Source organism: Tyto alba, unplaced genomic scaffold (assembly GCF_018691265.1).
Source record: "Tyto alba isolate M040663 unplaced genomic scaffold, T.alba_DEE_v4.0 Super-Scaffold_13, whole genome shotgun sequence".
NCBI classification, from domain to species: domain Eukaryota; kingdom Metazoa; phylum Chordata; class Aves; order Strigiformes; family Tytonidae; genus Tyto; species Tyto alba.
In genome coordinates this window covers 38,522,626-38,548,522 of record NW_024881275.1, presented here as the reverse complement: position 1 = coordinate 38,548,522, position 25,897 = coordinate 38,522,626, and the positions used below count along the sequence as shown (strand labels likewise).

At 35.4% G+C, this 25,897-nt stretch overlaps 1 protein-coding gene across 3 annotated transcripts in view; it reads left to right on the top strand.

Annotated features, from left to right (window-relative positions):
* The window catches only part of LOC104358009 (contactin-associated protein-like 4), a 252,607-nt gene that overhangs the window by 29,477 nt on the left and 197,233 nt on the right, over positions 1-25,897 (top strand). For all 3 annotated transcript variants that reach the window (XM_032992904.1, XM_032992903.1, XM_032992905.1), the window contains exon 2: positions 13,375-13,485. In XM_032992904.1, the coding sequence (XP_032848795.1) occupies positions 13,375-13,485 (111 nt within the window). The remainder of the gene's footprint in view (positions 1-13,374; positions 13,486-25,897) is intronic.

Sequence of the window (25,897 nt, the reverse complement as noted above, 5' to 3'; positions counted from 1 at the left end):
TGGTATTTTATAATTAGTCATATTGTTGTGGAATATTTTCTCTTGGAAAAACATGGAAAAGATATCAGTGACACTGTCCTGGGCTTGAGTGAGTGGTGGGGTTCTTTGGTAGCAGGGAAGGGGGATAGAGGGGTGGCCCCCTGTGAGAAGCTTCTTGAAGCTCCCCCAACTCCAAGTCAGCTCCACCTCTGCACCAAAATTGAGCCAATCAGCTGTGCCTCTGCGATAACGTATTTAAGGAGGGACGTGGTGAGGAGGAGTCAGACTTCCGAGGAGGAGCTGTGGCAGCTGCATGAACACCAAGGTCAGAGAAGGAACGGAAGAAGAAAGGAGGGGAGAGATACCAGAGTAGAGACCCCCCTGTATCCTGTGGTGAGATGGCAGGGTGGTCCCCCCCTGCTGCCCAGGAAGATCTGTGGTGGAGCAGACACTGATTTATGGCCTGTGTTTTGCCTGGGTGATCAAGGTGTCTGTGACCGAAGAAGGCCGGGGTCTTGTGGGAAAAGGTAGCCCCGCTGTTGTAATTCAGCACTGGGAGGATTGCAGCACACAGGGGTGTCCCACACTGGAGCAGCTTGGGAAGGGCTGCAGCCTGTGGGAGGGATTCCAGTTGGAGAAATTTGGTGACCCATGATGGAGCAGTGTAAGGAAATGTGGCAGCCCTTTGGCGGAACTCCTGTCAGAGAAAGTTTGTGGAGGACTGTCTCCTGTGAGAGGGAAACCATGCTGGAGCAGGGGAAAGAAGTTCCAGAAGCTCCCCCCACCGAAAATGGCGGAAGTGGCAGCACTGAATGCACTCCCCATTCCCTGCCCCTGTGTCGCTGTGGGCAGGAGGAGGTGGAGATATCAGGAGCAGAGCTAAGCCCGGAAAGAAGGGAGAGGTGGGGGGAAGGTGTTCTCAAGATGTGGCAATGCTTCTCACTGTCCTACTCTGTTACGTGTTGTTGGTGGTGTCTATAATAAATGTATGTTCTTCGACATTGTTCTCTGATGTGTTTAAATATGTGCATACCATTTGAGTCTGTTGTGGTTTGAGGCTGGTCAGCAGCCAAACACCACGCAGCCACTCTCTTCCCCTTCTCTTCCAGCAATGAGAAGGGACAGAGAGCCGGGCTTGGGGTTTGAGATAGGACCGGGAGGGGTAGATCACCCACTATGGTCATGAGCAAAAGGCAGACTCATTAGGGGAAGAAAAAAAGAAGGTACATTTATTACAGACACTAACAACACTTAACAGAGCAAGACAGTGAGACGCATTGCCACATCTTGAGAACACCTTCCCCCCACCTCTCCCTTCTTCCCGGGCTCAGCTCTGCTCTTGATATCTCCTCCTCACAGCAACGCAGGGGCAGGGAATGGGGGGTGCAGTCAGTGCTGCCGCTTCTGCCATTTTCGGTGGGAGGAGCTTCTGGAACTTCTTTCCCCTGCTCCAGCATGGTTTCCCTCTCACAGGAGACAGTCCTCCACAAACTTTCTCTGACAGGAGTTCCGCCAAAGGGCTGCCACATTTCCTTACACTGCTCCATCATGGGTCACCAAATTTCTCCAACTGGAATCCCTCCCACAGGCTGCAGCCCTTCCCAAGCTGCTCCAGTGTGGGACACCCCTGTGTGCTGCAATCCTCCCAGTGCTGAACTACAACAGCGGGGCTACCTTTTCCCACAAGACCCCGGCCTTCTTCAGTCACAGACACCTTGATCACCCAGGCAAAACACAGGCCATAAATCAGTGTCTGCTCCACCACAGATCTTCCTGGGCAGCAGGGGGGGACCACCCTGCCATCTCACCACAGGATACAGGGGGGTCTCTACTCTGGTATCTCTCCCCTCCTTTCTTCTTCCATTCCTTCACTGACCTTGGTGTTCATGCAGCTGCCACAGCTCCTCCTCGGAAGTCTGACTCCTCCTCACCACGTCCCTCCTTAAATACGTTATCGCAGAGGCACAGCTGATTGGCTCAATTTTGGTGCAGAGGTGGAGCTGACTTGGAGTTGGGGGAGCTTCAAGAAGCTACTCACAGGGGGCCACCCCTCTATCCCCCTTCCCTGCTACCAAAGAACCCCACCTCTCAGTAAAACCCAGGACATACAGTCAATCTTTTGTATTTACTCTACAGCCAAATTCTGCAGGATATTTTACAATGTGTTTAGGATGTATCATAGTGTAGGTCACCTCAAATTCACTCATACCCCAAACAGATTATGTCTGTCATCAGAGTTAGGTATTTTTTACATTCCCTATTGAACTGATAAACACTAAGTAACCTGTCCAGTGCAGAAGAAATTTGCGATAGCACACTCCAGTGTGTTACTAAGATATTGGAGGGGATTTTACCACTTTGGAGCAAGGAGCTGTTTACTGGCTAGTAAAATAGAGATAGCAAGCAGCCTAGCAAAGAGATATCTGGATATTCAAGGAAGCAGAACAAGGATTATCGTAGTTATGAAGAGTGGTCAGCTCAAGGAGGGAATAGGAGGCAGTGTGGAAGGAAAAATAAAGTCTTTCTGGATCCCTAGGAGGCTTTGAAGAAGAGCTTGCCTGTGAGAACTAGTGAAGCACTTGAAGAGGGGCACCATAGCCCATTCATTGGCAGAGGAGCTATCTCCAGCTGGTGTTTTCTGTGACAAACAGTCCCAAACAGGCAAGTCTTGCAATCATATACAAAGTCTGAAACAGTAACTATGCTTTATAAGGATTGAACAGCAAGATAGTTGAGTAAAAAATAAAAGACAGAAATCTTTCTGATTAGTGTTAGTTGTCTGACTGTGTGGGCTCTCAGTTTTTCATAGAAATTTTATGAACTATTTATTCCCTTTTCCCTTAATTGAAAGTGAATTTAATGTTATTTAAAATACCTGTATAAAAAACAAGACGTTCTTTATCTATGCGTGTAGTCTGGAAAACTCTAATAGGTATGTTAGCTTCCAAAATACTTCTTCCAAAGCATGTGAAAGTAATAGTGTATGACTCCACTCTAGCAGAAGGGACAGATGAAAAAATGGCACCATAAAGGAAAGAGAAGTATGTTCCAGCAAAACATAATAATTGAGAAGGCACTGTAGCATGCAGTTTCATACAATGAGGTATGCAAGCCTAAGCTTCAAGATTTTTAAGGAGTGTGTAGCATTTCTGCTGTAAGTACTTATGTTTTTTGTTTTTGTTTTTGTTTTTTTTTTTTAATTGTAATTGTACCTGTATGTAATTTATTATAGAAAAATGCCAAAGTTATATGGAGATTCTGTCTCTATTTAAAATTTTGCATGCTCAGAGCACTTTTAATTTTCAGAAAATTAGTAAGTCTGCACAGGCTTTCAATTGAAATAGAAAGATCTATATATTTCTATATGTAACAGGCTTTTCTAGTTGATCTTCCTAAATTTTATTTTAGGTGTCCATTGCATCTGTCACATTTCATCCTGCAGTGAAATTGACAGTATACTACATTGTTTACTATGCATGACCATATCAGATCTCAGTAGATCCTGATTATTCAAAAAAAAAGTATCACTGCTTGTGGTTCATGTATGTCCATGCATTCTAAAAAGCTCATATAAATAAAGTTTATTCACTGTTGGCATTTTCAAATTATAAAGTGATTAACAAACGTGTCACTGAAAAGGAGTATTATTTGGACTTTAATAAAGTGATAGTGATAGTTTTTAATATCAGAAACATACCTTCATAAAGATATAGACATGACGCGTAAAGACAAACTAGACTAATACTAAGTGGGTTTTTCTCTAGTACGGTACTTCAGGGTGGGCTTTAGTATTCAGATCAATTAAACTTGAATCTTTCAATAACAGTTTGAAGGAGCAAGTGACATATTAATCAGAAATCTGTGATAAAAACACTTTTAATATTATATACTTGCATAAATTCGTGTGATGTATTGCTGTATAAGACTTTGATTAAAAGGATTGTGGTCTATGTCATTAATATAGGACATCTTAAATAATGTTTCCAGTGAGTGGCTTGTTAATTTAGTTTTACTAAATGCATAATATTACATATAAATACAGATTTACATTGATACCTTGTTTGTTGCAGTAAAAAGTTGGCTGGGAACCAGTGGCAGAGCATAACTGTAGGACTGGAGCAGAAAGTGAAGTTGAGGGGATTCAGTGTTGCAGCATTTTGTCTGTGGACGAAATCTTACAGTCTCACAAATGCTACCCATTTGTAAAGACCTCCTTAGAGAAACTGCATAAAGTGATTAGCATCCAAAAAAAAAAAGCGCTCATAAAATTTTGGTTGTAAGTTGAATCTTAGAAATGTAATTTCTTTTGATCTGAAAAAGAGTTAAAAAAAATAAATTCAAATATATATTTATTTTTTTAAAAATATTTGTGAATTTCTTTTTTCATGTATATTATTGTTAGAGTGGGTAATATCTTTCCAGATAGGAAGAACATTTTATTTGTGGTTTGTTTAAGATTGCTTTGTGTCATGTGATTATAAAGGTGGCTCTCAGTGACAGTTGATGGGATTTACTTGAATATGACTTTCCTTCTGTTAATTTAATTGCCAGAGTCCTAGACTCAGACTTTTTTATTATTTTATTTTACACACTAAATTACATTGCTTATTTCTTTTTGAAACACGTTCATAGAAATTTTGCCTTGAATAAAAAGGAAGTATTATTTTCTTTTCTAACTTTAAGTATGGGAAGTTTGTTTCATGGATGAAGTGTAATCCAATGGAAGTCCTCTACCTTTAAGCAAAGATTGATTTAATAAAATCAAAGTTAAAACTATAATTGGAACAAACAAACAAACAATTATTTACCCCTTCTGTGTGAATTCTGTCTTCATCTGCTAGTTTGGGAGAAAGAAAAATGATTTATATATTGTTCTGGTAATAAGGTATTTGAAATACTTTGAGTTTTGCTAAAGATGCTTTTACTGATCTCAAGAAAAAATTTACTGAACTCTGTTTATGTTATCCCAGCTACAAAAAAAAAAAAAAAAAAAGATAGCACAGAGACAGTTAAACTTTAATAATCCAATGATAAAGTGTAAGACTTATTTAATGAGAATGGATATGTCATGCTGTTACAAAATTAGTTTTCAGATACTGCACACCTACATGGGAAAAAATCAATGCTGATAATAAAGCCTATCTGTTCTTGATAAGTATGAAATATTTTAATTCTGAATCGTAAGTAACTTTTTTAATTTCCCTTATTATATATACATTCTCTTTTGTTCTCTCTAAAAATCTTGTCATTTTACCACCACACATGCTTAAGATACTTTCAGCTTGCATTACAAATTGCATTAGTATTTTACTGCTTTTCACAGAATGAACCCATAACACTTATTTTTTTTTCATAAGATCATTCTTACTAACATATACTATATTACTACCTTTTAATACTAAAAACGTTTTCAGCCTGTATTCAGTGTTGCCAAGATCTCTACCAAAACACAATTGCAATAAAAAAAAAAACATAATGAAAGATGTTTTTATAGTAGAAATGTTAAGTAAACAATGTTAGTCTGAGTTTATACAACTAACTAAGCAAGGGCCTGTAAGATCCCAGAAATTTCAGATTCTGCTAATGGTTTAGAATGTGTTGTATTTAATCTTGCCAGTTTTGAATCTTGGTTTGATATGAAATATGCCTTTAAGTCAAAATAAACAAGATACTTGCCTATCTATTAGATGGTATGCCCCTCTAATCTCTTGATTTGCTATAGGGTACACTTTGAACAAGCTGATCTAAAAGTATCACTGCAGCATATTTGGTTAATTAATAAATTTTGCTGTATGTATTTAAAGTGAATAAGAAGAGCCTAATAGAAAATTAATAATTTCTCCCATCACCTCTCAGTTCTGGTTTATCCTACTCTAATGTTTTATTGAATCATATACTCTTTCACCTCTGAATTCACGCACAAAATGTATTTAGAATCTATCAAAAAATACAGACTTTATCCAATAATCATGGAACTTAATATAAGGACTTTTGGTTTCAAAGGGCACTAGCAATTAGAAGTTAAGTTTGGGTAACAGGACTCCACTTGTGTTAGATCACAGACTGAATGTTTCTAGAAATGACCAAGAGAATCAGGAGTGAGATCAGTTATTGTCAATATGTGTTTATTGACAATTAAGACAAGAGTTGTTAACTCTTGGCTGATTTCTGGGTACAAAGAACAAGGAAGTCCTTTATTTCACTTTGTTAAAACTAATTAGAAGATTTCCCTGTGATTTTCATGCTCCTTTTTCCTGAACTATGGAACAAAAGTGATGCATGAATTTAGATAAATAAAAGTACACATTAATAAAAACCTAAGAGAAGTATAATTTCCAGCTTCAGGAAGCATGCCAGCTATTGAAGGTTTACTACAAGATGTGAATCTTTGAAAATATCTGTGTTTGGAAATGGAACTTTATATTGCTTGCAGTCCTTTATCATTGAATTCTGATCAATCTAACTACAGTCTTTATCTTTTGCTTTCTGGTATGGCTTTGTGTTCAGTGACAAAAAGACTTTCATGCCTTTGGACAAAGACAAGGTGGTCAGTGAACACACAGGAAATTCGGCTTTTTGTACTCACTTCTGTTCTTGTTCCTTCCTTGGCATGAAATAACTGCAATTGAGAAATGAGGATGGCTCCTTAAAAGGAAGGAAATGTAGCATTGCATGTTTTTTGATAAGGTAAACATCACCTGCCTGATGTGAATAGTATATTAGGAACAGTTGACTGCTGTGTGCGAGAATTCTGTGCAGAACTTGTGTGAACCACAGTCTTCAAAAGCTAGCAGTTTTATTAGAATATTGGAAGATTTTGTTTCAAATTAAAAAGAATCAGCCCTGACATGAAGGCTATCTCTGTGATAAATCACTTTTTACATTCACAGAGAAACTGTTACAAAAGCCTAGACTTTTTTTATCCTAGGTAATCATCTCCCTCCTTCTTCCTCCAAGAAATAATTGAAATCTACTGATGAAAACTCATATAAACAAAAAATAAAATAAAAAAAAAAATCAGCCTGGGCCAATTGCCAATAAAATTTAAATTTGAAGAGTTAACATTTTTCAAAGTAGTAAGCAGCTGAAAATGCCTAGAAAACCTCAGCAAAGCAAAGCACTGTGAACTTCCATGGCTCCTGTGTGCAGTTCAAATAGAGTATGTGGAAATGCCTAAAAATACTCCACAAAATGTAAAGGGAAACACTAGTGGCCAAGAACTGTTTCAGGGAGCTCATGGAGGCACGTATGAAACAGTTCAACTTTTCTAGCTAGTTGTTTATAAACTCTTAGATACAAATAGGAAGCAGTAGACCCAAGATGATGAAGTGCTTAGGTTCTCTGAGTAAAAATAACTTGTCCTTGTCAGGACACAAATGCAAGGGGAAGCATATAGCAACAGCAGCAATCACAGGCTGGTTTCTTACTAAGTAACTCTGCATATGGTGTAGCTGGAAGGCCTGAGACTAACCCAATCTGATTGTCTGTAAATCTATCAACTCGACTTATCCTCATTATTTTTATACTCATTGATGAAGAGTTTACCATGAACGGAATCAGCATAATGGTCAATACCTCTCAGCAAAAGGAGAGGGGCACATCTTTTATCTGTGTCACATGAATCTCATTAAATTCAGTGTATCTTTTGAAACTAATTACAAGCCTGCACATGGACTGAACACTAAATTACCATAATTAACATATTTAAAGGTTCTATTAAGTAAAGTGAGATATATGCTCACTCCTAGGGAAAGTTAAATACCTTCTGTTGAAAACAGTAGCTGGGCTTGAGAATATTTGGTCTTCACAGTAATAGGAAAAGGAACACATTGTAATCCACTTGATTGAGTTATAGGTTTAGTAAATACTTATTTCAGAGTAGTTTTTATGACAACTTTTGGGGAGGTTTTAGCAAGTGCTAGTCCTGTTGATGAAATATGACTTTTCTTAGTTTTATGAGCCCCAGTCCTTTTCATGAAGTTTTTGACATTCATTTATTCAAATGTGAATGTATTAATAGCAGCAAAGTTGATCCTTCCTAAGCATTGCAGCTTAACCTGCATGGGAAAGATGAATTTTAATAAACCTCTTATAGACTCCCAGAGTTATTATTTCTTGTATTCTGTTCCACTAGGATTGCATTTCTAGTTGTCTCTAGATAGTCTGCTTGTCCGATGATTAGGTGTTTAGTTTCCCCTAATTGAGTAAAGATTGCTAAACTTTCTTTGAGTTGTTTTTGTTATGGTGGTTTTGTTGTGTTTTCATGTGGCTTACTGGAACAGATTTTTTGTTAATTTTAAGGTGTTTATTACTCTGCTCGTTAGGCACACAATATTTTCTTTGAGTCCTTGATACAGCTGAAGAATGTGATAGTTTTTTAGGGAAGTCAATCATGTTCTTTTTTCCTTCTTTGCTACCTATGTCCTGCTTTACTAGAAGTTCAGTAGTTTATTAAGAAAGTGGTAATTCTTGTTTCGTGAGAGAGTTTTGAGTAAACTAAATTCTGAGGAAAAAAAGTGTAAACAACAACAGCTGCAATTAATTAAAAAGTGAAATTTTAATAATTTATGTATGGTCTTGTGTTGGAATGTTTTAGTTTGAATTAAGATGGGTCTCAAATAAAGTGAATGTCTCAGTGTAATACAGGTGTTTTGAGATAATTATGAAAAGAATTCTTATTGCATGTAAACTTGTAGTAACTAACTGGACTCTGATATTTGCTTATTCAGAGTAAGTCTGCACTCAAATTGCAAGTCTGTCAGTCTATAGTATAGACAAAGCTGAAAATTTAGGTGACAAACAGCAGCCTGACTGGTACATTTAAACTAAATTCAGTGCCATATATTCTTGATGTAGCAAAAGTAAAAAGGTTTTGCCTGTAAGCGACATTGTGTTTTTTTCACTACATGGAAATGAAAATAGACACTTACACATCCTGAAGAAATATGTCTCAGGTTGTCCTGGTATTCTACTATTGTTAGTACTATTTTTATTTTTATTTTAGCAAGCTGCTGCTTTGGTACCAGACACAAAATTTATTAGATCGACCATAGTGTTACAAACGTAACTGTGATAACTGCTTTACTACATGATACCGTATTTGAACTCCATCTGTTGCAGATCAGTATGGCATGATCTATGTAAATTATAGTACCACTGAATGAATAATTTCTCAGTTTACTCTTAATTTGCATAAGTTGGAATAGAAGTGATAGGCATACTTTGTACATGCAACACTTAACGTTTTATTCCTATAAAATGCCTCAGTTGCTTTATAAATTTGATTAAATCAACACTGGAATTATCGTATGCAGAAAGACATGCTTTTTATAACTTGAATAACTTTTTTCATTTGTTGATGAAACAAGTAATAATTTTTTTTTAATATATCCTTCCCCCATTTGCACATTCTTTCTTTTTTTTTTCTTTTTTAAGTGAGTTGGACTTCAGCTTTTCACCTCTTATTCCCAGAGTAATGCCGTTATGTCCTGTTGAATACTACCTATTTTGGACATTGTTGTTTAAATAGCAGCTTTTACAGCCCATGTCAGTATACTGCATTAGCCAACTCTAGCACTTCACAATTATTACTGTCATTGTACAGTTGCTGTCTAATGACTGTAGGCCTAAGCTTGATTTTATTCACCAAAAGGTCTCTACATAAGCATTACACAATTAAATGCATATTTTTTCCTTCATGGAGCCTTATTTGATACCAGGTTTTGGTGCAGATTGGAGAAAACTATGGTTTGTTTACATTTTTGGTACTCTTTTTTTTTTTTTTTAAAAATCACAAAAGTCTAATAAGAACCTTATGATGCATAACTCTGAACTAAAATTCTTTAACACTCATTAGAATAGACTACTCAAGTACTTGCTTAGCCTGGAAGACCTGTGTGAAATATCCCTAGAAAACCCTGGATTGCCTTCAGCAGTGAGATCTGTTGCGTTGTACAGAGGAAGAGTGTCCAACATAAATGAGGAGCTAACCATTAGCATGTGGGAAAATACTGAATTCAAACAGTGTTTCATTGTGTAGCATGTCTTCCACTGTAGATGAAACCACACAGAATTGTCATGATGTACAGAATGTGTTTTCATTTGCTTTTATTATATTTGAGAAACAACTTGGTATTGACCATCTGGTTCTTGCTGATTTCTGTGAAGTGTCTTGGATTTAATTCTGGAATTCTTACTAACTTTTGAGTTACAATGCACACTGTAAGCTGCAGCAAAAACATGTTTTAAGCATCATGTGCTAAGAAATAAAAAATAAGTTGAGATGAAGTTTTTTTTCCTGAACTAAAGCATAGTAGCTGTTGTAAAATAAATGTATAATTATTCAGAGCATATCTATTTGTGATACATCACTCATTTTTCTTTATTATTGTTTAAAGGCAAAAAAGTGTTTTGTACTTGGATTTTGGATAACATCTTGTGTATATTTAACTGTTTATGTACTTTTATAAATTGCAATTGATATAAATGCTATATAAGTGCTGAGTGAGATCTTCTGGAAATGTCTCAAAACAATATATTAGTTTCACAGAAATATGTGTATTAGACCACCTACGCAGAATACTACGGTGCCATTGATTCCTTTCTACCTTGTACTTTAGGAGAAAAAAAGGTGAAAAGCGTAGTCAGCAGAATGAAATAACACAGAGGCAGCTGTCTTACCCATCCAGTGGAAATGTTTGATTTTTCCTTCTGAACTGAGAAGTTGTGAAGACTTAGGCAGACACAGGGGTGTTGTAAAAATAGTGTATCTGCTGTTGTTTATCTGCTAGTGTTGTAAATATTAATCACATGGTCTTATTCCTGGTGATCTATTTCGTAACACACGACACACTTCATCAGAAGAGCAAATTGAAAATATGAGGTATATGAAAATGATGAGATATCATACTGCATCCAGCTCTGGAGTCCTCAGCCCAGGAAAGACAAGGACTTGTTGGAGCAGGTCCAGAGGAGGGCCACGAAAATGATCAGTGATGGAACACCACTCCTATGCAGAAGGGGTGAGAGAGCTGGTGTTGTTCAGCCCGGAGAAGAGAAGGCTCAGGCGGGACTTCATTGCAGCCTTTCAGTACTTAAAGGGAGCTTACAAAAATGGGGACAAACTTTTTACTAGGGCCTGTAGCAGCAGGACAAGGGGTATTGGTTTTAAACTGGAAGAAGGTAAATTTAGATTACATATGATGGAGACATTTTTTACAATGATTGTGGCAAAACACTGGAACAGATTGCCCGGAGAGGTGATAGATACCCCCTCCCTGGAATCATTCAAGGTCAGGTTGAACAGGGCTCTGAGCAACCTAGTGGAGTTGAGGATGCCCTTCCTCACTGCAGGGAGGATTGGTCTAGATGACCTTTAAAGGTCCCTTCCAACTATTCTGTAATTCTGTGATTCTAGATCATGCACATAGATTGGTGGGAATATGCCTTTCCATTCTCTCCTCTTAATTTTCATCTTGGTATCTAGGCTTACAATGTAAGCTTTGACAGCAGAAAATGAATCAGTGGCACTTGAAGTTCTCCCTTGCATCAGCAGTGGAAGTAGCTCTCTATGTGAAACACTGCAGCAACATACTCTGTTCTTTCTGGTGTAGTTTATGACTAATAAGTTCTTTTTATTTTCTGTGCTGTAAAGAAACCTTTCACTAATGAGATCCTTTTCTAAGACTTACCAGTGTGGTGCTTTTGTTTATAAGATAAAATCTTGTTTCCCTTCTTATTTTTTCTTCTGTGCTTACCAGTTGGACAGTTTGTCCCATGTAGCACAGCCTCTCACCATTACACATCTCATCTGTGGATAATGAAGTGAGAAATGAGCTTGCAGTTAGACAATAAAGAGAAGTTATAAAATTTTGCAGTTTGTATTATAGAAGGCTAGAGCAGGAAGTAAGCTTATGAAAGTAAATAATACTTTTATTTGTTCCTTTCACATGAGTGAGGTACTCTGAGTTTGGTAGAAGTATGGTATATGTGGGTTTATCAAAAGCAATTAATATATCCTCCTGTTTGTAGTGACTGCATATTATTTATGGGATTTGAGAGAATGTCTAACTGTAGCAGTCATGGTCAGTACCAGGTGTTCTCTTTAGGAAGAGCTTTGCTTAAAAAAATCAATTGAACCAACTTTTAAAAAAACGTAATTTTTGAAGGTGATCAAAAAATCCCCTTGAGACATTAATATAAAAGTCTTGCTGCTAATTAGAAATATCCATAATTATTCAGCAGAAACACTTAATTATCACTGAGTCAGGTAGAGATTTAGTATTAATTAATATTCATTATTTTGGTAGTGGAAATCTCATAGACAAACATAAGAGTTAGAAGAAGTACTCATCTGTGACTTGTCACTTACCAGTTGCATCCAGAGAATGTGTTATCCTAAAAAGGACCATTTCATAAAGACTAATACTTTACATAATTTCCTCCTATTTTCTAAACAGCAGATGCCAGTACTGTATAGCTAGGGAAAGACTTGCCTGAACTTCCAGTGTTTTAAAGGCAGTCTTCTTTCAAGTAAAACTAGAAAAGATATTGATTCTCAATTTATATTTTTCAAATTTAAATGGAGAGTGAACACATGCCCTGTTTAGTAATTAAACTGGAGAGGCACTTAACATCCAAAGTATTGATTAGTATTTGCTTGCTTATGCACCATTGATTGTGAACTGCAGTTAAGTCTTCTTTTTCTGAAACACTCAGGTTTCATTCTATGTGATGTTAGGACTTGCATACTAATAACTGTGCAATAATGATTTTGTGCTGTGTCTTTATCAAACACATATACCACTGGCAGTGCAAAAGATTTTCCATTTTATCATCCTTATAGTGCTTAAAAGTGATGAGACTATTTTTTGATTAATTAATTTGTTTGGGGGTTTTTTGGTGCTTTTTTTTTCTTCTTTTTTTGTTTGCTTGTTTTTTTTAAGAAATAACTCTGTCTAATGTGATTGCACATTAAATATGATTGCACAGACCAGTGCTGGCATCAGGTCTAAAGAAAATAAAAAGCATGTGCTGAGGACGGGACTAGAAGACATCAGTTGTTATCCATGTAAATGATAGTGAGTGAGCTGTGAACCATTTATCAGTATGATCTCAGAAGCTGGGTTAGAAGTGGGCAAGTACAACCAGCTGAAGAACATAAATTATACCCTGGTAGTCTCATGAAATACTGAGTTTAAAGGAAAAAAAAAAAAAAAAAAAGTGCTGCCTCAGTACTGATACTTTTACATATAACACATGAGGAAGAAATCTTCAGAGATGTGTTTCTCTCAGATACAAGGTCAATTCAGATATTTTTCTAGTGTTCTCTTTGGTTACAGTTCCAGTAAGTGCTGTTCATTGTATTAACCTGAACGTAATATTTTTCACTGGCAGATAATTGTGATGATCAGTTGGTGTCTGCTTTGCCTCAGTCATCATTCAGCAGTTCATCAGAGCTGTCTAGCAGTCACAGCCCTGGATTTGCAAGGCTTAATCGAAGAGAGGGTGAGTGCATTTTATTGGTTGGTTGATGTTATTTTTTTTACAAGTTTTTTTAAGCATCCGTGTGTGTGTGCATAATGCTGAAGTGATGCATAGTGAGCATATTCTGGGTTGCTGGGGCTGGAGAGAGTTATGTTTGTTGTTTTGAGGAAAACGGGAAGGTAAAACAGTCTCAAAGAATTCCCTTTGCCATATACACTATTTTTTTTCTGGTAAAATCATATGTTCAGGCACTGTTAAACATTTTACTAATTTTTGGGTAAGGGATTCATACTGACTGAAACTGAAGTCTTCAGGTGATTTTCCACCTTAAAGTGTAGACAGCTTTGGACATATATTTGTGCCTGCTCCTGAAACAAAATATAATTTTGTTTCTTAGCAATACAATAATAACATAAATAATCTCTTTTCTCTTAGAGGACAAATAGAAGAATTGCAAATATATGAATGTCATTGTTCATCATTCTCTGAGGAAATGGGGCTAAAGGCAAATTCCATTTGGAAAGACAGGACCAGATATTCAGGAAGTATTGCCAAGAAACTGTTTTCTCTCTTTCCTGGCAATTTAAAATCTAGATTACTGTAATTTTATTTCTTCACTGAGCCTAGTATTTTATTATTCACTGACACTGTGACAAACTGTATAACTGACATATGGTCCAAATTTTTACTAACTTGAAGGAATCTTGCTTGTTAGGGTACTACTTATGTTATACATCTACATAAATCTTCTGAAATCTATGTATAATTTCTGATTTTCTTTAATATAGTGATTAAACATATATTTTCAATCTTTTGGTAACTATGCTTTATTGTTAAATGCAATTAAAATTTGATAATATTGTTATTTTTGTCTTTTCTGACATGTAGCTAAAAGATTTAAACACTTGGGTATATGTCAAAAGATCTGGAGGTTACCCATTTTAGCTGAAGTTTAGTGGTAACTCAAATCTTATCTTTTGTGTCAAGGATGCTATAAGAATGTCAAATTATTAATTTCTTTTAATCACCATAAAAAGGTTTTCAGTTCTTAATGACAACAGTTGTCTTATACTTTCTGTGTGAAGGACATCTATTCTGAAGTTTCTTGACAGTATCTGTTAGATTATTTAAAATTTGCCAAAAAAAATGAATTAAAACTGTGAAGACATATCACCTTTGTGCTGTGATTATGGCCTATTTGTAACAAGTAATTAATTTCAAAAGTCATGTTAGAACTTACATGTAAATACATTGAACATTCAAAAGATAAAAATTAACTTTGTAATACTGAGAAATCTGTCATTAGCCTCATTAGGTGAGTATCCAGAGGCTCAGTCACTCTTGTCAATAACATGCTAAAGGCAATTTTTCTTCTTTTTTTCCCAGCATACCAGCTACCAGCAAGGTTCTTGGTCTTAACATCACAGCGCTAATGCTAAGGAGGAATAAATACCTTTAGGAAAAAATTTATTAAAATATGGCAATATGATGTTATTGGTAAACAAAATCCCACTTTTTGACATACCTAAAAGCAATACTCTGTTTTAAAATTATGGGTTTAAAAACAGCGAAAGTCTGGGTTGCCCTAATTTGAAGTAATATGCTCTCTTAGAATCTTCACTAGCGCATAAGTTCTCATCAAACAGTACATTGGTCTTCCCAAAAATGTACATTTGTTTTTCCCATTTGACTTTTTTCATGTGCTGTGACACTGTTTGTACCATATTAGCATGCGTTTTTTAGATTTGTAATTTCTTTCACATTGCCCTGTAGCATGTGCACACATTAGAAATGCTAATAGCTTTACATCTGGTATCTTTCTATTTCATGGAGATACAAAGCGGCAGGTTACCTAATTAGAAGATTGCTATATCTCTGCCTTCTCATTCTGTGTACCTCAGGTTCATGGTACCCAACAGGGTACAGATTTGAATGTCCTACTCATTTGTTATGTCCAAATATGTAGTTGGTTTAATAACTTTTAATAACCAGACAGCTTGGTTAGGGAACTTTTGTTTCATTCAGACATAATTCTGTAGAATTGTGTACATGAGGTGAGATGAAAAATTTATTCAGTCTTCAGTAAATTAATATTAAATAAATTAGTCTTTTTTTTTTTCCCCTCAGTGAGAGTCATAGTACTTGCTATGAAACAAAGAATACTTTTTCTGTACTGAATCTGTGTTTAACTCTTTTCTGTGAATTTTCAGAGGAAAACCTATGTTTGTAGGTGTACATATATGAAAGGTTTATTTGGATGAAAGCAAGTAATTATACATACATGATTATAAACAAATGGTTTTAGTCACACAAGAAATGATTGTTAAACTATATGGACTGGAAAAAAGATCTAGTAGAAGAATATGACTTGGATTGCTATGTTGTCAGTGATCTCATAGAGGCAATGAACACATCATTACAGTTTCAAAATTAATTGTCTGATAATTGTAAATAGGTAATTGTAATAGGTAATTCTCTGCTTTGAATAAAAGCAAATCATTTATTCAGCCAAAATTAGTGATTGGAAGTGACTGTGACTTCCTAACGTTCAATTTAGTCAAGCAGATTATAGTCCTAGTCCAATGATACACTTGGTTCTTAAAATGCCAAAATTAAGGAAAATGGCACACAATTTAGCCAGGAAAAATCACAATGTTTTTACACAGATTGTTTAAGAGTGAAATTGTTGTCATTCATCAGTAAAGAAATAAAACAAATATGCTTATAAACCTACACTGTTTTGATTGGTTAAGAAAAGGTAGAAATTAGTAGGAAATTTATCAGGAGTGTGGGAAGTTGCGCTTACGGAGGAATAGTTGTTTATCCATATAGCTTTATGTTTACTAAATGTAGAAAATTGATAGGAAAAGTACATTATGGAGATTAAATGAGGATGTAATAAAAATGGCAGCAGAGACACATCAGTAAAGCAAATAATACTATTACATTCCAGCTCTCTGTAAAGGAAAAGGATAATGTGGTTGAACTACATGATGACAAAAAAGATTTTTCAGTACATTAGCAGTTAAAGAAATTTATAATGTATAGGAATGTTTTGTTAAATGTTCCTCAGACTTTTAAATATTAGTAGTGCATTGGGTTCCTGAAGCTTTGAAAATACTCAATAATCAAGCACAGCCAATGAATACTTCTGCTAACTGCTGAAGTGGTTGCTGTGATATCAGCTCTGCTTGCAATAATGGAAGAGTAGTTAGAAGAGTCAAGTAACAACTAAAAAAGGCAAACACTGTTAGCAGCCAAATATTTTTATTAGAAAAAAAGTTCTTAGAAAACCATGATTTAATTATTTTAGGTTAGTAGACATAAATTCAGGGATTTAACATATGTGGAGTTTGACTTTTGGCCTAATACTGTATGACTTTCTAATTTTAAATAATAGCACAATATCAATACAGTCCAAATAAAAGGATTAAGATCTAACTGGTTGATCTCAAAAAGTATTTATTGTTATTATATAAAGGTGTTTGCACAGAAGTTCAGATGAAACTCTTGAAGCCAACTCTGTTCAATACGTTTGTTGAATATATACAAGTAAATAGAACTCTTTTATGATGAAATGGCTAAATGACATGAAGATTGGTGAAATAGTAAATAATGATGGCAAAGTAATTATGCAGCAATATGGTAATCAATTTGCCTATTGAAATAAGGACTTTAACAAGGTGAGTTATAAAGTGTTCAGAAGAAAGAATGGAGGTCATACTTATCAAATAGGAGCTGTAGCCTACAAAGTTATGACTCTGAAATTAATCTGGGATTTGAGCTGAATAAGCAATTCACCATTAGCATGTTCTCTAGCAAAAAGAAGTATTGAAGTTTTTGTATATACAAACAGAAGGAAGGAGTTCTTACTGTCTGTATAGCTATATACTGTACCACTGAACTGTGTTGTAAGATTCTGGATCCTGAAAGGCCTGTTGAAGAATTAGGCAGTTTTTCTGTGCTGGTTCCACCACTATGAATATGTGATACAAAAATAGTTTATGGGCCATTGTTTTTTTATATAACTAATCACATGAGGCTACAAGAAACAAAAGGTAAAAAATAAACCAAAACCCCCAAAACAAACAGAGGAAACAAAGAATATCCTGGTTGAACTCTCAAATCTGCAAAAGTCTTGAAAAAGCCAAGTGCGAACAGAAACATTTAAGGATTTGTATGTCTTAAAAGTCGGCAGTTGGTCCAAAAGGAGAGTCTTTTTTTTTTTTTTTTTTTTTTTTCATAAAATAGATAGGTAACACACGCTTCATTATAGGGAGAAATGAGGTATCCCAAAAGTAGGGAAAAAATGGTCAGCATGCAGAGCATGCCTACTAGGACTAGTGATAGGAACCATAAGTACCAGTATCTAACCCGGGTCATCAAGAATGTGTCTCTGTCCACTGTTTGCCAGTAATTTTTATGATGAGTAATCAGCTGAAGTTTGGCACTACAGATGGTTTGCTCCGTCTGAAAATACAGGTTTCTTGACGTATTATTTCCCAACCATGATGTGTGGAAGAGCCCTCCTCCAGACATGGAGATTATGTCATTGTTGAGGTCAGGGTCTTCTGGTTTTGTCTGCTGTGGGATCAGTATTTCATGCTGGTTTTATATACACGAAGTCCTCTCATTCACCGTTCCAGTCTGTCCTGGGTTTCTGTAAGTGATGGGGGCTTTTGGTAGCAGGAGAGGGGGCTGCGGCAATGGCCCCTGTGAGAAGCTTCTTGAAAGCTCCTCTGACTCCAGGTCAGACCCACCTCTGGCCAGGGCTGAGCCAATTAGCTGTGCCTCTGCAATAACATATTTAAGAAGGGAATCTGGGAGAAGGAGTGGGAGTTGTGAGGAGTTGCAACATCTATGTGAACACCTAGATCATTGGAAGAATGTAGGAAGAAAGCGGGGGGGAGGTGCACCAAAGCAGAGCCCTCCCCTGCAGCCCATGGTGAGATGGCAGTCTTCCACCCCGCAACCTTCCGTGGAGGTCTACAGTGGAGCAGATGTCAACCTGCAGCCTGTGGAGGAGCCCACACAATCGTAGGTGATTGTGCCTGAAGAAGGCTGGGATCCTGTGGGAAGAAGCAGCCCCCACCGTTGTAATTTGGCACTGGGAGGATTGCAGCATGTCGGGGTGTCTCATGCTGGAGCAACTTGGGAAGGGCGCCAACCCATGGGAAGGACTCCAATTGGAGAAAGTTTGTGGAGGGCTGTCTCCTGTGAGAGGGGAACCACATGGAGCAGGGGAAAAATGCCAGAAGCTCCCCTCACCAAAGATGGAAGAAGTGGCAGCACTGACTGCACCCCCCATTCCTTGCCCCCTGTGCCACTTGGGGGAGGAAGTAGAGGTACTTGGAGCAGAGCTGAGCTGGGGAAGAAGGATGGGGTGGGAGGAGGTGTTTTCAAGATGTAATGCTTCTCACTGTCCTGCTCTGCCTGTTAAGTGTTGTTGTTATTAATGTCTGTCTTAAATTTATGGTTTTTTCTTCCCCTAACAAGTCTGTCTTTTGTACGTGACTGCAATGGGTGAGTCATCCCTCCCTGTCCTTATGTCGATTCCTGAGCCCTTTGCTTCATTTTCTCCTTCCCAGCGCTGGAGGAAGAGGGGACTGGGCAGCTGTGTGGTGATTAGTTGCCATTTCAGTTCAAAACACAACACAGTCCTGCTGAGAAGATTTATTGATGGGACTGTAAACCATTATACCCCAAAATGCAGGCCTTCTGTTGAATTAATGAATGTTTGCAACTTTAGAGGTAAAAAATTCAGAAGACAGTTGCTCTACAAGAGTACACATACCCATGGAAGAGCCTTAATATTTGGGCAGCTAAATGAGCTGGACAGGGATTTGGCTGTGATTGCCTTGTCCCATATTCACACACAATTACTTGACTGGAATATGACAGAATAAAATTGAATATAGAAGTTGTTAAGTAGCCAAAAAATCTGGCTTACAGTTTTCTGTTTCCCTGAAGTAGGAAGAAACCCATGTATTTTAATTACGCTGTCAGCTTGCATTGCCAGATTTTCAGAAGCAGCCTGGAAAGTTGAATGCATTAACAGCTACCAGATATGTTTTTTCTCTGGTGTGTATATGGAGCTTCTTTGTCTGTTTCATTAATCTTTGCCCAACCATTTCACTGAATATTAAATACACCTTATTGCACTGGTTTTAGTACAAAGAAGTTCTAAAGGATAGTTTATTCAGAATGGTACCATAAATAAACTCTTTTTTTTTTTTTTTTTTTTGAGTGTAAAACATTATACTTTAATCACTTTTTGTGAACTTCTACTAGCTAGGTCAAAATGGATAAATGAATTCTACCTATCTGAAAAGAAAATATGAAAGAAACAGTTAAAAAAGAAAATTTCTCACACAATAAGAAAGGTCTATTTTCATCAATTTTCTTTTTTTTTTTTTTTTAAGAAACAGTTTGACCTGCATAATCTAATGCTAACAATTTAAATTAAAAAAGCAGACAAAGAACTTAATAGCAGCTAGGTTTGTTAGTCACCAAAAGATAATTAGAAAGAGTTTAGTCCTTCCATTTCATTAGTATGCAAATAAAATTCATTAAGGCTGATATTTTGCTTTAGTAAGAAGCAATAAGACAATGAGGCTAGAATGAAAAATATCCAATCTGATAGTAATCATTGTGCTTTTGTAGATTAACAGCAAATCTCAGTTGATCCAGCTAACATCATGACATCATGGCTTAGATTTTTATGACTTACCTGACTTCAATAGTTGTGTCAGGAAAAAGGCAAAAGTGACAATCTATATCTTTTATTTTTAAAGTAAAGAAAACAAGCAGTGGATACAGTGATTTAGGCATAAAAGACTACATTATGCGTACTGCTGTATTGTCAGTGAAATTCCTGTATCATTCAGTTTCTGAGGAAGAAGTTGTAGATTTTTTTTTCTTTAAGGACTGCAATAATTAGAGCTTTCAGTGAGAACATTGCCAGCAATCTACTAGCATATTAATTACAAAATTGTAATTACAATTAATTACAAAATTGTTTTTAATACCACTGTACATCTTCACTTCTTCTATAAAAAACACCTGGTTTAAACACCTGTTTTAACACCTGTTTTAAACATCTTAAAGAAAAAATGTGAGCACATATGAAAGTTTTTTATAGAATTTTAAGTGCACTACAAGTTTTAAGAAGTTACTAACTTTATACCAACTTTGTGAAGGTAAGATTTGAAGCAGTACTATTTCATTAATGTCTGAAGTTAAATTTATGCTTGTTTTGTTTTGCTTTGTGTTGAGTTTATGTGTCCATGGTGTGATTCTGATACTGCAAAAATGTGTATGGAAGAAAAAAGCAAATAAAATGGAAGAATGGAAGAAGGAAAGAAGAAATAAAAAACTAAAGAAAAAAAAGGAGAAAGACAGAGAAGAAAGAAGGAAAGAAGGGAAAGAAAAAGAGAAGAAAAAATTACTCCTAAGTAGAGCAAATAAACAGGATAAAGGATTTACAAATATTTTAAATAATTACAGAGCATTGTGCTTTCATGAACATTTATGAGGAGTTAGGAATATTCATACTGTTATTTCCAGAAACCAAATTCAAGCTTTGTCATCAAAATTCATTCAAGCATTACAAAGCATAACAAAAGGTTTCAACCAGAGCTATTTCATATGTGAGAACATCTGTGGAATGGCAAATTCAAATTATGGTGAAATACTCAGAAGAAGCAAGGAAATGGTAATAAGGGTATTTTATTGTTGAAATTGTTTAGGACTGTTTTTCTACCTGAAATATAGCTATGCGAATAGAAGAAAGTGAGAACAATTTTTGCAAAAAGTTGCACAGAACTACAATATTCAAATACTCTTAGAAGCAAACTTGAATGGGCGGAGAACAAGATCAAATAAAAATTTACTTCAGAAATCAAATTTGCTACATCTCAAGCATGTTTTTACCTTTGTTAAACTCAGTATAATAAAAAAATAGATATTTTGATCTATCTGAATTGATATTTTAGGTTTAGATAGTTTTCAATAATATATTTTTGAAATCTTAAAGGTGGAACTTTATCCAAAATTTGCATCAGTGTGATGTCTTTTAGAGAGTCGTAATAGAATTTGACTCCCAAGCCTGCTTTGCAGTAATAAATAATTTAAGACCATACCTCCTTTAATAATTTGAGGGATGGAAAAATATATCACAAGTGCTGATGTGTCTGATCTTCCTCAAATTTTTCCGTGCATGTTTGAGCCGGGGGGCGGGTTGGATTTTTTTTGCTGACAAATCAGAAGCACTCAAAAACATTTTCACCTATTTCTAGGTGCACCAAGATCAGAGATTTTGGACAACTTCTAAATTAAGAAGGGTTGGAAATTTTCCAGAGAATGTAATCTTGAACTAATTTCCATTGTAATAAAAAATCTGAGTGTCTTAAATTCCAATTTTTAAATAATTCTTTAATTTTTCATTTCTAAAGGAAAGTCATATAAAAATATAAAACATTCTTCATGTCACACCCTTAAAAAAGTTCAGAGACTTTGGCAGAGGATCTGGGTCTTGCCAGCTCCTTTAAAATATGACGTGAGTGCTCAGTTTGCTGGCATACAGGATGTACTTCTTTGTATTATGATCCTACTCATATTGCCATTGCACTGGGATAGTACTGCCACATGAGCTTGGCTGGATCAAGATCTCAGAATTCCTAGGCTAAATTAATCTCAAAGCCCTACAAAATGGTGGGATTCTCATTAATATCTTGGTCACTATTTCCCTCAGTGTCAGATAAGCAAGTAACTCAACTAAATACTGTCATAACCTTTATAATATTATGTTACATTTGTTATATTACGTTCTATTCTACATCTTTAGACATCTCAAAGATGCAGAAAATCCTGTACTTAAGCCACTTCAGAAAATAGTACATAAGAGCTGAAAGTAAATTAGACACTCATGAAACATATGTCTCTGGGAAATAAGACTCAAGTTAAAATGACTAGTATCTAAAGTAGGACTAACTGGTGGAAAGTCACTTTGACTTGACTCTGTCTCATCTTTTTGCTATACAAGTGAATAGAAATAAAGTATTCGTTAATGGGATTTAATTTTAAATATTTTAAATCCATTGTTAAAAATAGACATAATACCTTAAATACATAGATTTATTAGATAATGGCGTTATGTATTCAAAATGCATATTTATATTTTCATTCACATTTTAAACTTTCTGTCACAACCTGGTCCTGCTGAGCAGACAAATAATTGAGGAGAGTTTTTGAAGTGAGATTGACAGCAAAATTCTATTACTTAGCAGTTCTGAATGAATTTCATTGGTCTTCAGGCAAGGTGAAGAACAGCAGTCTCTGTCTAACAGACATATATCCTTTTGTTTTTCTTTGACAGAAATAATTTATATTCTAGATGAAAAAAATGTAGTTACAAGCTGTTGTATGTAAATAATTAGAGAGATTAGAGTTAGATCATGAAAATTGGTGTACAATAAAACTATTACATTGTGTTTGCTACTATATTTCCTTCATATTTCCAGTGAATAATGAAATCTGTGCATGGTTCCTCACTCAATTTTGCCATTGTCCAAGGACTTGACTGATAACCAGACAGGCTGTAATAAATTATTTGGATGTGGTGAATGGAAAGAGGGTATAACAATGGTTTCAGTTGTACAGAGTAGCATATAAGAGCACATTAATGTCCTTGTCCATGTTGTAATTAATTTCATTTGTTGCTCCTGGTATAAATGTCACACAAAACTGCTATGGTCCAACTTGAACAAGCTAAGCTTGCAAGATAACTATGTGGACTTGACTTCATGATTTTCTTAACTTGCAGTGGGATTGTTTCCATAACTCCTCCCAGTTACTGAAATCAGCAGAAAAATGTCAAATAGCTCCCTCAGCAGGACTATTGATATACAATCAGAAGTGATAATGTACTTTAAGAGTTTTTTTAGCCAGTTAAATTAACATGATGTTAAATAGTGAGGCAGAGTTAAGTAGAATTGATTTGGGTGGAAACAGTAAAACTTTTTATTATTTTTTAAACGCTTTTATAGAATTAAATTTATTACAAATGTGTCTGCATGTTACTTAATTTTTCCCAGTCCTTATTTAACAAAAATAAGAATTCTGTCATAAGTTTAGTAATACAATGTTCATTATCATGCATTTTGATATATTAATGTCATTTAGGAATCAATAGATTGTAAAGCATCTTTAAATTAATATTCATGTCATTTGCAGGATCAAAGGTATTTCCATTAGTTATTTTGTACAGTTAAATAATTCATGAGTCATGATACTCCACAAAGCCTTCACCTGTATGTTCTCTTTATTTTTTCTCACCTTTTAAACAAAGGATAAAAAAGGTTATAAAATTTCCATGAATATCATGGCACGTCAGCTGCGTTATACAATTTTGTAGTTTTTACAGTCCTCCTTCAATTTTAAATATTAGGGACCTAAATTAAAATGTCATGAAGATTCTAGAATTTAAGTAATTTATTTAATATGCTTTCTGTTGTGTTCTCTTCCTAGTGTCATATTAGTACTTGGTGCCAAATATAAACTTGGCTTTTGGTTCCTATCTTGTAAATTATAGCTCATAAACCATGTTAAATTAAAGTTCATCAGTAAATTAAGCTGCTTGAACTTAAGTAGCTCAGGGTAAAAAAATTATCTGCCTTTGTATAGTATGTGAATTTATCTAGGCTACCGGCACTACTGTTTCTTTGTTCCTGTTAAGAATAATTCACATTACAGTTTTTTGTTGTTTTGATGTGGGGTTTTTTTGTGTTTGTTTGTTTGTTCATTTATTTTTTGGGGTAGAAAGGCCTCCCTTTCATAGCAATAATAATAATAAAAAAAAAAGTCCTTCATTTTGTGCAGTCATTTATGGTACATATATATTAACCTGTTTTTCATTCTGCTTTTCACAGCTGAAATACAGTTGTGCATTAAGATCATCATGACTGTGTCCAGAAAGCAAACATTTTTACATTTATGCGCAGGTCTCAGTTCAGCCTTTTTTGTAAGGTATGGTTTGGGTTTCTTTTAATGTCTAATGTGAGCATTGCAGGAAAGGAGTTACTGCAGAAGTCAAAGTTGCAAATATTCTGACGTCAGAAACTGAGTGTTTATAATAAATTTACCGTACCTTCTGGTAAATGTAGTCTCTAATTCTTCAACAGAGAATCATGTTTAATGCAGGTGCTGATATCAGATACCTGTGCATCGTTACACACTAACATGGCTGTTTGCCTGAAGCATGAGTGAATTGCAGTATGTCTCACTCATAGATTATCCCCTGTACCTCTTGCATGACAACATAAAGAGATCATTGCTAAATAGTCTGACTTGCATAGGAACAGGAAAAAAAACCACAACATTTTGGGATTCATGAGCAAAATTCACAAAAAACATTGTCAAAAAGGAAAATCTTCAAGAAAGTGTTTTGTGACAGAAGATAAGAACAGAGAAATATAACCCTAAATAATCCTGTTTGAGGAAGTAGGTCTAAATGAAAATCCAAAATAAAAATCCAAATTAAATTATAAAATTACTACCTATATTAACAGATCCGTCTCAGGAGACGTTATCCATTGCATTCAAACCTAATTAGTCATTCTCAGAGTAACATAATGGATCTCAAAATTCAATAAGAATCCTCAAGACTTTTTAAAGTTTGAAATCCAAACCAGAATTTTGAGTCCATTACCCAAGAATTTTGTGCAAAATAATTAAAAAAAAAAAAAAAAGGCCATGAGAAACTAGTACTAACCAGATCTTTAGGAAAAGTGAGAAGTACTTAGTTGAGACTGTTTGCATCCTTGCCAGACAAATATTTTTACTGCAGGGTTTAGTCTTTGGAAAAGATCTCTGAAGACTGAAAAAAAAAAAGGTTTTACTCAATAGTGGCTAAGGATGCTGGATATTATAATAAAAGGAGTATATCAACATCTATTTTCTGTTGATAAATTGAAAAGGTCTCTTATTTTAAAGCTTCTCAAATACAACAAAATATATGCAGTACTGAACACCCTGCAAGTGTGAGCACTATACTACAAGTATAGCTAACACAATTTTGAAGTGCACATGGAACTTAAAGTAGATAATTGGTGTCATTGATCAGGCATTGATTTAAAAATATCCACAACTGAGATCTCTGATGTTACCAGCTGCAAGAAGAGAAGGACAAGTGGGAATTTTAACACAGGCACAATTCAGAACCTTTTGATGTGAATAGAGCTTAAAGCATCGTTTCTGATAGTTCTTTAATTTCAATAATACTGTGAAATTCCATTGAAAAATCTGAATTTTTAAAAGGGAATGTTAAATAATAATTGTAATAATTTAATGAAAATATATAAACAAGTGTATAAAATAGACTTCCTCCAAATCTTTTCAGTGATATAGTTTATTTATGTTGTTTTGTGAGTGATGG